The sequence below is a fragment of the Tiliqua scincoides genome, chromosome 3 (genome assembly GCF_035046505.1).
Source record: "Tiliqua scincoides isolate rTilSci1 chromosome 3, rTilSci1.hap2, whole genome shotgun sequence".
NCBI lineage: Eukaryota > Metazoa > Chordata > Lepidosauria > Squamata > Scincidae > Tiliqua > Tiliqua scincoides.
Genome location: NC_089823.1, coordinates 43,897,755 through 43,910,288, shown reverse-complemented (window position 1 = coordinate 43,910,288; position 12,534 = coordinate 43,897,755). Strand labels below are relative to the sequence as shown.

At 41.4% G+C, this 12,534-nt stretch overlaps 1 protein-coding gene across 2 annotated transcripts in view; it reads right to left on the bottom strand.

Annotated features, from left to right (window-relative positions):
- EPHA6 (EPH receptor A6) overlaps window positions 1-12,534 on the bottom strand; it is a 499,677-nt gene that overhangs the window by 108,577 nt on the left and 378,566 nt on the right. For both annotated transcript variants that reach the window (XM_066619606.1, XM_066619607.1), the window contains one exon: window positions 8,794-8,979. In XM_066619606.1, the coding sequence (XP_066475703.1) occupies window positions 8,794-8,979 (186 nt within the window). The remainder of the gene's footprint in view (window positions 1-8,793; window positions 8,980-12,534) is intronic.

Genomic DNA, 12,534 nt, shown 5'->3' with positions numbered 1-12,534 from the left:
ATGGGAGACCAACCTCTCTATATTGACCACCTCATAAGTTGTATCTTGACCACTTTGACCATTGCACAGAGTATTAATTTACCCTCTGTAAGTTGACCACTGAACGTGATACTGTGGGCCTGTGTTTTGTCTGGTTTGTCCCATCTTGAAAAAGCAAGAAGCCACACAACAATCCCTCCCCTACGCCTGCTAGTGCGTGTGCGAAAGGGTTTTTATAGGTGAGCACACTGCACATAGCCGTCAGACCTGTGCCGGCTGCTGATTGTACCTGGACATGTACCAAGTTGTGAGGGACATGAGGTTACTTGTGCATAGTGAAGCCACTGTCCTTTCACTTTGGTTCCCATCACCAGTGCATTACTTTACACTTATATTGAAACACAACAGCTATTTTGCTGTCTCCCAGTTTGGAGAGATCCTTCTGGAGCTCTTCACAATCCCTTCTGGTCTTCACCACTCAGAGAAGTTTAGTGTCATCCACAAACTTGTCCACCTCCCTGCTTATCCCTGTTTCCAGGTCACTTATGAAGATGTTGAAAAGCACCAGCCCCAGGACAGATCCTTGAGGCACTTCACTTGCCACCTCTCTCCACGTTTTTGTCAATTGCCCATTGACACCCACTCTCTGTTTCCTGGTCCTCAACAAGTTCCCAATCCATGAGAGGACCTGTCCTCTTATTTCCTGACTGTGGAGTTTTCTCAACAGCTTTTAGTGAGGGACTGTATCAAACACCTTCTGGCATTTAGTGAATCTGAGGAGACCCAGTGGAGGCCAGGCAGCCTAAGGTAAAAAGTATTTTTTTTTAAGCTGTTGGGGCTATATCACATGCTACATGCTATGGGCTGGCAAGGGATAGCATTGGTCTGCCTGTCTGCTATGAAACCAAGTATTTTTTTTTAACTTCCAATTTTTTTTAAACTTATTAATTCTCAGGGTTTTTTTAAACACTGATTGTGGGCTGTTTATTCTCTGTCTCTTGATATAGATATAGATGATATAAATAGTAAGCATCACAAGAGGATCAATTCTCATTGATATTCGCAATAAAGCTTTTTAAAAATCCAATCTAAATAATAACTTGGCCTTGTATTTGTTGTCCAGGGAGCTAAACATGATAATATTTAAATGCCTTTTTTCCCCATATGTTGACCACTTCCCTATGTTGACCAATTCCCCCAGTCCCTTGGGTGGTCAACTTAAAGAGGTTCTACTGTATGCACTTTCAGCATTACAGAACAATAAACTAGACTAGGTGGAATCATTATTTGAATTTTTCCCAGGAACAGAAACTTGTTGAAATAGGCCCCATCTAAGGGCAGAGTTAGCAGGTTGGGCATTAGAAATGACATGGTAGCATTTCTTTCCTTAAAAAGAAAAAATGAAGGAATCATTCAGGGTTCATTCAGGAATGATTTACAGGTCAGCCCTATCCCTGGCAGCTCTCCCAGGTGCAGCAGCCTTAAAATGACTACTGCTGCAGCCAGTGGCACCATCAGGGCTGCCAGAGGCCTCCTTGAGTAAGGGAACTTTCATCCCCTTCCCCTGAACAGGGGACGAAATAGGACTCCTCTGTTCTGTGCTTGTTATTTTGCTGCTGCAGGCTGGAGGAGCTCCGTGTTGGGCTTTTCAGCCCAACAAGGAGCACAGGATCCGGCGAAGCAGGATTTCCACTGGTTCCACTCCCTCCCGCCCAGGATCCTCCCCCACCCCACCCTCCTCACCTCGGAATGCCTCTTCTTGCATTCCCCAATGTCCTCACCACCACCTGGAGCTCTTACCATGCTTCAGGCGGCATCCAGCCGACGCTAATTTCAGCGCTGACTGGCGCTGGGCCGGTGCTGACTCCTCACAGGGTGCCGTAAATGTGCTTTATGGCACGTTTGTGACACCCGGCATCAGCACTGCAGCTCAGTGCTGGTGCTAGGGCCAGTTAGGATTGGGCCCTTAGTACCCTAAGATTTGTCATTTAGAAGATAACATATCCTGCATTTGAATGGCACACTAGGGTAACATTGGCTTGCCTGGTATTGGTGGGGAGGAGGTCTTATTCGCGCAGCGTGTGAGAGCCTTTGTTGTTTTGTTCATCAATAATTATTGATTGGTTAGAACTCTCAAATTTATTGCAATCAAGTAATTTGTTTTTTAGGTCAGTAGATTAAAACTCTGTGATAGATCACACTGCCTACTAACTGCAGCAATATATACAGGCAAGGGTAACAGCTTAATAACTCATGGCTAACAGAGGGGAAAGTGTGTGCCTAAGCACTAGAGATCAAGTCTGTTTCTCATTGTCAAAGGGTGATTCATTAACCACTTAAAGTGGTGTATGTCTCAGTGAGTTTGGTGTCAGGTTCTGTCTGATAATTATCCAATAGTGGTGATGTGTTGCAACTCCGAAACTGCTCACTCTACAGTATTCCCACAGAATTGAATCGAACTACTTCTGTGTAAGATATTTTCAAAATGAATCTCTACATTTTAGAGCAGATAGCCTCTAAGGCTTTTTAGATTAATATCTGGTTTTTATTAATTATTCGATTAAAATTAATTTAAATTTAATATTTATTTAAGGGCGCAATCCTGAGCTGCTGATAGGCCGGTGCAAGTACCTTGTGTTGTCTCAAAAGTGCTGTAAAGCACTTTTGCGCTGATTCAACTGCACCAGTGCAGGCCCTGTGGAGGATGAATTTGCGTCAGTCGACACAGGGATCTGGGGGAGCGTGGGAGAGTGGGGAGGAGGCAGGAGGGAGGCCTTTCAGGGCAGGGGAGGGCAGACGGTGACATTCCTAGGGGCAGGTGGGCGGGAAGTGGGAGGTGGGGTCAGGATCCAGCAATTATGATAGATCCTAACCCCATTCCCAGGTAGCCCAGGGCGGTCCAGGGCTGCTAGGTTTGCGCCGCCAATTTCAGTGGTGCAGATCCGAGTAGCCCCTCTGGGCTGCTGCTGCTTTACCCAGGGTAAGGGGAAGTGATTCCCCTGGCCCCGGGATGACCACTTTCAGCCGCAGCCCTGCCTTGCATGCAGCTCAGGCCTGCTGGCCTGCCTGCTCCAGGGCAGGTTAGGATTGCACTGCATGTTTCTTAATAATGTTTTAAAAAATCAAGTATTTATACAATTTGTTGCAAGGTTGAAAGGCAACTCAAGAATTACTCGGTACTCAGGAGTGAAGGTTCACACGCTTTTATTTGAATTGCATACAATTGGTCCACGGGACTCATGTCACAAAGCATGGATACCAACCCAATGATGTCCAGAGTTTTTATAAATTTCTCAGCCCTTTGTCCCAAAATCTAAACTTCCCATTGGCTGATATTTGACATCAGAGATGGGGCTAACTCCTAATAGGATACAGATAAGATACCATTTACATAAAAGATGGAAAATAGGTGGGCAATAACTGGGTAAAACCATTGATTGGCTCTGATTTACATAAGGTGGGGTTTCACCTTAAAACTTAGCCAAAATTACACAATTCCCAAAAGTTTTCAAAAACCAGTAGGGTTTGCTATAGTACCATTTATCCAGTGTTGGATCTTATTCACATCCATCAATCCAATTAAAGTTACTCTGACAGGTCTTACCAACCTCATTAAAAGAGCAGGTGTGAAGATTTCATCTTGGCAGAACTTCAGACCCGTACTCATCTCTCATTAGGGTAGCCTTGTTCGAGCGCCCTATCTTATCTTTTCTGCATTCCATAACAGTTACACTGTAAGACCGTCTGCAAAACTGAGGCTTCTTTTATTAAGTGGTTTTAAAAGTTTTCTAAAATTTTGGTTTCCTATGGCCTTCTTGTATGATCATTATATGATTATTATGTTCCCTTATATGTGGGTTACAGGTTACTTGATCCCTTTATTGCATATATGTGCTTTTGCTCTAAAAGCATAAGAGTATAGTTACAGAGCTTTCCTGGTAGACACAGGTGTGTTTAACTTCTACCAAGGCATACATCTCCAGCCTGATACTGTTATCTAAGCTAAATTCCAAACTCTGAGGCCTATGCAGCTTCTGTAAAACTTCTGTGAAACTAACAATCAGACTTGCAAAATGATTCTTTCTTAACATCAAGCAGCCTTTTCTGTTACCATTGTATGTGTCGCTATGCTTATACTGGGCTATCCAGTGGCTTTACAGTCTGGGGTCAAAGGTCACCTTGCCTCAAATTGGCTCCTTAAATATAACCAAATCTCATTGTAGCCTACTATTTTTAGGTGCTGAAGGAGTGGACAACTTACAACAAACAAAAGCAATCTAATATTGCAGTTTTCCTTCCCTCTTACAACAGATGCATACTTACAATACCAGAACCAAAATCACAAAAATAAATACATCAGCCTCAGCAAATTTAAATAGATGCATACGTTTTAATTAATATGACACAACCAAACTGGAAGCAGCCAGTGAATGGCTTGCAAGTTCAAAAATATTAGCCCTGGAACAAACAGATACAAGAGTCCCTACATGCCGTACTGTCTGTGATTTCAGACAATATGCTTTTTAAAAAGCAAGAAAATAAATTAACTGTGCAGTTGTGAAGAACTGGAAAGTGTAAAATGAAAACAAGGTTCCAATCTTTATCCTTTAAGACCTGTTTTATATATTTTCTATAAACATATCTTGACCCAGTGGTTCCCAAACTTTTTAGCACCAGTACCCACTTTTTAAAACAACACTCTATTGGGACCCATCTAGGTTTACCAGACTTTAAAAAATTGAGATCTAGAAAGATATCCTATTTTATATATAAGTAGGAAAAAGGCCATCAAACTTTATCTCTCTATATTTATACATACTTGCAAAATGTAGGAGCTCAGCTCATTGTAGGGCAGTTAGTAGCCATCTTGCAAATTGCAAGAGCTGACCACTTTGCAGGGTGATTAGCTGCTACAGTTTCTGATTTTTCCCCATGTTTTTATTTTATTAAACACAAATACAAATTTTTTTTTAAAAATAAAGATATTACAAGTTGTGTGGCAAACGTGGAAATCTCAAACTACATTTCTTTGCTCTACTATAAGCATACAAAATATTAGTTATCAATTCTTACACAATCTACACTTATTGAAAAATACATTTTCAATAAGTTTCTGATTTTTAATAGCCTCAGGGCTTGAGGCAATTCGTTATCTGATCTTTCCATCACCCTTTGGCAATCCACCAAAAATCAGGTCGTGACCCAAGTGGGTCCCGACCCACAGTTTGAGAACCACTGTCTTAGCATATAAGACATGTTTTCTATATTCAGGAGCCTGAATGTCCTGGGAAATATAAACATTTGGAAAAGAAATATTCATGAAATTGGGAACGAAAACGTTTGTTATCCAATTTCTCTTATCAAGAAGCAGTAACTAAGATGCAAGATGCAAAACTTTCCTCCTATCAATATTTTGCATTTTGTGATATACTACCGTAATTGTATACTAGTATATAATTATGATATACTAGACAATTAGTATACTATATTAGTATACTAATACTAATATATTATTAGTATAGTATATATAGTATTAGTATATACTAATATACTACTAATAAATATAAATATATTTATAAATAAATATTATTTATAATAATAAATAATAAATATAAATATAAATAAATATTTATTTAAATATACTAAATAAATATATTAGTATAGTAGACAATTATGTGATATACTACCGTACCAACAGCATGAAAGCAGCACTGCTGTCATGTCCACTGAGGTTACCAGTTCCAATGGCCAGAGTTAAGATTGGGCCCTTAGTTTAATTTCTTTCCTCATGGTATGGGGTTGCAGTTAAGTCTGCCCCCCACCCTGGATCTCAAAGTCCTGAAAAAGTGCATCCCTTCCCCCATGCTTGGGCACTGGGCACCTGGCACCTATACTAACAATTCAGATATCATTATGGTTGCTCTGGCACCCAAAATGCTGCTGTTGCAGCAGCATTCTAGGTGTGGGAGGGAGGCGTGCATCAGCTCAGATTACAGTCAATGCTAGATAACTTTTGGAAAAAATGCAGTGCCACCAAGTACTAACTGGCATTCTGAAGCAAGTAAATACAAACTTTGATGCCATCGTTGCTTGTTATGTTATGAGAAAATAGTTTTGATTAGGTTATATGTTTTTCTCAGGTTTTTTTTAAATCTTACGTTGTGTTACTGTATTGCTTTGTATTTCAGATTTAATAATAAAAACCAAAGTTTAAAAAAGGAAGGATTCATCATATTGCAATGAGGACATCACTTTCTCATGTTGTCAACACATCATTTTTCAGAAGCTCTGAATATACACGTTTAAAATAGCAATGAACATAAGGAAGCCTTGCAAATCAGCAAACCTGATGGGATGGTGATAGCAAAAATTATGCCTTGAACACATCATGTCTGCTATATAAGCCTTGGAAATAAGTTAAATAACTTATCTTTAAGAGATTTTTCCACATATGTACACATTGTCAACTGATGAGCAGCCCAATCCTGAGATGCCCAGATAGTGGGGCTGCCGTGCTTTTGTCCCCTTCCCCCAAGGAAGGGAAGAAGCCCCACAATGGAACTACTCAATTCTGCAGTGGCTCTGGAGCTCGCGCAGAATCAGAGAAGCCTGGCATGGGGCCTCGGATTCAGTGAAGCCGAGCTCCACTGGTCCAGCCTTCCTCTCACCCACTCCCCACCCTCCCATCCCCTCACCTCCCCCTGCCCTGGAATGCTTGCTGCCCACTTCCCCCCACACCCTCACTGCCACCTGGCAGTCTAGCCAACTGCCAGGCTGCAGATCGCAGGCTGGTGCCGGAGCTGGCCCAGCACAGGTGTGCACTGGGCTAGCTTTGGCACTGGGCTCACAGTAAGGTCTTGCAAATGTGCCTTCCAGCATGTTTGCAACAGTGCATGCTGGCGGTAAGCTGGTGCACGAGGGTCTGGATCAGGCCTTTAAACAGCTGTCTGCAGTTGCCTGATCTAACAATGGGAAAAGGTTCATAAGAGGCAAAGGTTTAAAAGGAATTTCAGGAAAGTAGCTTTACGGGTGTGCAGAAGCTTTCCAAATATTAAAGTGAATATTTTTACTTACTAAAGTTTAAAAACAGGGCATCTGCAAAAATGGATCTCCAAAAACAGATAATTATTGTGAGGACTCAATTTTCTGAATTACCTTTCTGGCTTTTTGGATTCTATTTCACACACACAGCAGGCTGACTGACTTGCTGTTATTCATACCATCTCCTATTCAAATAACTGACTGCTTTGTTACTGTGCATTGACCTGGTATAATGCATGATCTTTCTGCATTCTAGACAGTTTGCTTCATTCTGCAATAGCTTATCCAAGTTACTTTATCCTATTTTGTTTTGCAGATGCATAACTCTGCCGAAGCCTGTTGCAATATTTAAGACATTTATCTACAACAATAAGAACATAAGAACAGCCCCACTGGATCAGGCCATAGGCCCATCTAGTCCAGCTTCCTGTATCTCACGGCGGCCCACCAAATGCCCCAGGGAGCACACCAGATAACAAGAGACCTGCATCCTGGTGCCCTCCCTTGCATCTGGCATTCCTAAAATCAGGAGGTTGCACATATGCATCATGGCTTGTAACCCATAATGGATTTTTCCTCCAGAAACTTGTCCAATCCCCTTTTAAAGGCGTCCAGGCCAGATGCCATCACCACATCCTGTGGCAAGGAGTTCCACAGGCCAACCACATGCTGAGTAAAGAAATATTTCTTTTGTCTGTCCTAACTCTCCCAACACTCAATTTTAGTGGATGTCCCCTGGTTCTGGTGTTATGTGAGAGTGTAAAGAGCATCTCTCTATCCACTTTATCCTTCCTATGCTTAATTTTGTATGTCTCAATCATGCCCCCCCTCAAGCGTCTCTTTTCTAGGCTGAAGATGCCCAAACGCCAAAGCCTTTCCTCATAAGGAAGGTGCCCCAGCCCAGTAATCATCTTAGGCACTCTCCTTTGCACCTTTTCCATTTCCACTATGTCCTTTTTGAGATGTGGCGACCAGAACTGGACACAATACTCCAGGTGTGGCCTTACCATCGATTTGTACAATGGCATTATAATAGTAGTCGTTTTGTTCTCAATACCTTTTCTAATAATCCCAAGCATAGAATTGGCCTTCTTTACTGCTGCCGCACATTGGGTCGACACTTTCATCGACTTCACCACCACCACCCCAAGATCTCTCACCTGATCTGTCACAGACAGCTCAGAACCCATCAGCCTATATGTGAAGTTTTGACTTTTTGCCCCAATGTGCATGACTTTACACTTACTTACATTGAAACACACCTGCCATTTTGCTCCCAAAATACCTGTTGCATCCCTAGATAATTTTTATCTTCCTTGAATTTATCAGTATACGATAGGCGTGAAGATTCTGTATAAATTATACTGAATTCATAGAAGATAATTGTGTTCATTTTCCCATCTTTATGATGTTATGGAGAATTTTTCAAAATACATTAGATACTCATTATTTTTCACCGATAATGAAAAATGTATTTTGAATAGATGAAGAGTAACCAATATAAAAACAATTCTATTACATGAAAGACAATGGCCCAAACCCAGAGATGTGAGAATGACTGCCTACGAAATAGATGCTCAGCACTGTACATGTGGTTCCAAAACTGCAATCCAAGAATAACCCCAAGCACCCTTTTGTGCACACTATGCACTTATTCAGCAGCAAATCCAGATGTGGAAACCTCAGTCTGCATGTGAATTGCCCTTGCTAGACCGGGGTAAGTGCAGAAAGAATACACAAATGCTCGCAAACAAAACGTCTTAAGTAACTTACTTTTCGTAACAACTCCTTCAAGACGGATAATGTTTGGGTGGTCGAACTGTCCCATGATACTTGCTTCCCGTAGGAAATCCCGTCTCTGCCTGTCCACATAGCCACCTTTCAGGGTTTTTATGGCCACAGGAATTTCTCTTTTCCCAGGTGTCTTTAGGCGACCACTACACACTTCTCCAAATTCACCTGAAGTAAAAAAACAGCAATTGTCAGACTTTTATATGTCTGCCTTTTATCATGACATTGTATTTATACAGTATGTAATGCCTGAATAAGTACAAGCAGCTTAGGTTTCCTTTCAACAACACATGGAATATGTGTAAAAGTTTATAAATTACTTATAAAATGTTTATAAAATTATAGAATTATTTTGCAAATATATGTGTGCAGTGTTGGTAACAAATGGTGCAATCAACGCACCCCTGTTCACTAGTGGAAAACTATACACCGATGTTAATGGATCTGGATTGCAACACAAAGAGTAGAATAAAATAGAACTATCTAACAAAAATTCATGTTAGAAATCTTAATACAGAATGTATTGCTGAATAAGAACAGAATATGAAAGGACTTGCTATTCTTCTGAATTTAACAAATGAGAAATACTCAGCCAAATAGGATTAACATTGAACTATGGTTGCCACTAGCATCTGGTAATCTGCAAGTCCTATCAAAGGGATGCTGAGAAGGCGGTCACCTTATTCCCCTCTCCATGCATGCAGGGAGGATTATCATCAGTATTCCAAATGTTTTCATCTATCCCCAATTTACTACACTCCTCAAATTACAGGGGACCAGTGACAACCCAGCCCCCTGGGTTTTGTGTCAGTCCCCTTTGCTATTGTTTTATTTTTAGAAGCTACAGGAGGGCTATTAATTAACTAATATGGGCACTTATGGATTCCATTACAGGTGAACCCCCTACTTTTTATCCTATAATTTGCGCTGTATGACTGTTAAAAGGAAGGTTCCAATTCTGCACTACGAAACAGTAGGGAAGAGGAGAAACTGTAAACTTCACAGCAGAATTATGGAGGCACACATATCTGTATCTATGCAAAAAATGACCGAATGTCTCCATTAGATGTGTCCTTTAGAGGTGCTGCTCTGTTCTTGCACCCAACCCCCCCGGGAGAGTCTGCCACCATCTCATGAATGGTAATTGAGCCCTTTGCTGGGGTCACCTGCACAATACAGTGAGTAGTGCACTGCTACCAAACCGGTCACCCCACAGTGAGCACTGCAGCCAGTAGGTGGGTCACAGTCAGGTCCTGCATCTACTTATGCTTCTCCTAAGGGAGGTGTCCTGGTTTCTAGGGTAAAAGGGACACTAGAGAAGTGGGTTCTGGGTTGCAAAGGCTGTGGGACCATCCATGCTCATAAGACAGGCCCTAGTACAAATGGTCAGTCAGGGCCAGTAATGAGGTGGTAGCAGCAGGATGCAAAGTTGAAGGCTTGGTCTCCACAGCCACTGGAGAAGGCACTATAACTGACAAGGTGGTCTTATGGAGGAGGAAGTGGGTGCTGTATCACCCCCTACACTCTCAAAGCCAAACTGAGGCAACAGGGGAAGGCTCTTCAGACTGGGTAGCAGAATTATTTCCATATGGATGGATGACTGTGAGCAGTGGTGTAGCTAAAGGGGTGCAGGGGTAGCAGCTGCACCAGGCATCAAGCTTTAGGGGGGCAACAAGCTGAGCTTGACACTAGTGACCAAAATTGTGAAAATCCTGGTGTGTATGAGTAATACCATCATGTTATATATCATTGGAAAGGTAATTTAATGCACAATGCAATGAAATAAACTGCATTGGGATATCTATATTCTGTCAAAAGTTATGACCAATTAACCAGAAAATCAAAACACAACTGCCTTGTGGAACAAAAAGTGGATTTATTTAACTCCACACTGACCTATGAGACTGATTGTTCTGAGTGCCAATGAGATGTTATTATGATACAGCATGGAACCAATAACTTTTTAATTATTTACTTAATTAAATTTGATTTTGTCATGCAGGGGGGAGTTACAAAATCTTCTTTGATCCCAGGTAGCAGATAGATGCCTTAACTATGCCACTGACTGGGGGGAGGCAGCAGAGTAAATGGGTGGTGAGGTGCTGGGGGAAGGAGGTGGGTTCCTCCCAATTTTCACTTTTTAAAAAGCCCAGGCGTGATGTCACCTCCGGTTGTGACATCACTTCCAGGGCAACATTTTGAGCTTGGCACTGGGCTACACAATAATTAGTTATGACACTGATTGCGAGACCCAGCAAGCTGGTATTGGGAGTGCAACAAGGGAAGATCCTCTCTCCAACCTGAGTCTGGGAAGCCCCACAGGAAGAAATGTGCTATAATTGACAGGATTTATTTGTATCCTATTTTTGGAATCCCATTTTTACCTTCCCTCAGGTGACACATCCTAAGGGCTTAAGCAGTTCTAAAACAACTGAAACCAATGAACAATATATAAAAAGTAATCACAGCACAACAAAACATCACGAAAGGAAAAAAAAAACATAACCAAGTTATGCAGCAAAACTAAAGTGAATCCCCAAATGCTAAAGAAAATAAATGCGTTCCCAGTCACTGTCAGAACACAGGCAGAGAGGGAAATAATCCAATGTCCAATGAGAGGGAGTTTGTTTTACACAAAAGCCCTTTCTTGCATTTGCAACAGTCGTAAAAGAGGTTATACCAGTGGAATATATGGATTGGGCTGTAAATGTAATAATTTAACTTTGGGGATTTATCAGAATAGATTTTAAAAATAGGACAAATTGCACATAAGGAAATCCTATCCTAATAATTATATAATTGATTTCTTCTACAGGCACTGATAAAGCTTAACTACCACTTATGCCTAATTTTGTTGTGGCTTGATAGAAGAAATACAAAACAATTCTGATATGTCTCAGAGTGCCACCTCAAGATTGGTTTTCATTATGAGTTTTCTCCCCATCTCTTCTTTAATCATGCTTCGTGGTCCAGAAGGAGCAAAAGGTTTCACGTTTTCAGCAGTATATTTAGCTGATACAGCTGTAAAATACCTACTAGATTAATTCCTGAGGTAAATAACATCTCTGGTGGTGAACACTTTGTCCAAAAGTGTAATTACTTTGCAAGAAAATATGTTTGAAGTACATGTATGAATAAGACGTTATCCTAGAAATATGCCTTGGAGTACGTAAGTTCCAGGGATACAGAGCACAACCAGCGCATTTATGACACAGTGATGTCTGCATTGGGCAGCATATTGAGGGGAGTAGCAAAAGATGCCCACAACCGCTTTCCTGTCTGGAACCAGCCCCTTACCTTGTTTGTTCCTCAGCATGGGCTCTTTAAACAAAGCAGGGAATGTTCTTGTACACTGAGAGGGCCACCAGTGTGTTCCACCCCTTGCTGCTTTGTTTAAGGTGCTGCTTTGCTTAAGGCCCATAAGGTGGAAGGAGCAGTGGGCCAGAACACCACACTCCTAAAGCAGGAAGTGCTCCCAGTCCACTCTCACCTGCTCTTACAGAAACCAGTAACAGTTTTTGTTTTAAATAATCCAAGTAAGAAAAAGGTTGCATTTAGTAGGAAATGAATTAGAATAATTAGAATTATGAAATTACTGTGAACTGAGCCAAATGCTACTTCTTGTGTATACACACATAGGAGCAAGTATTTGTACACACTAGATGGAGGCTGCAATCCTATATACACTTTCCTGGGAGTAAGACCCATTGAATCAACAGATTC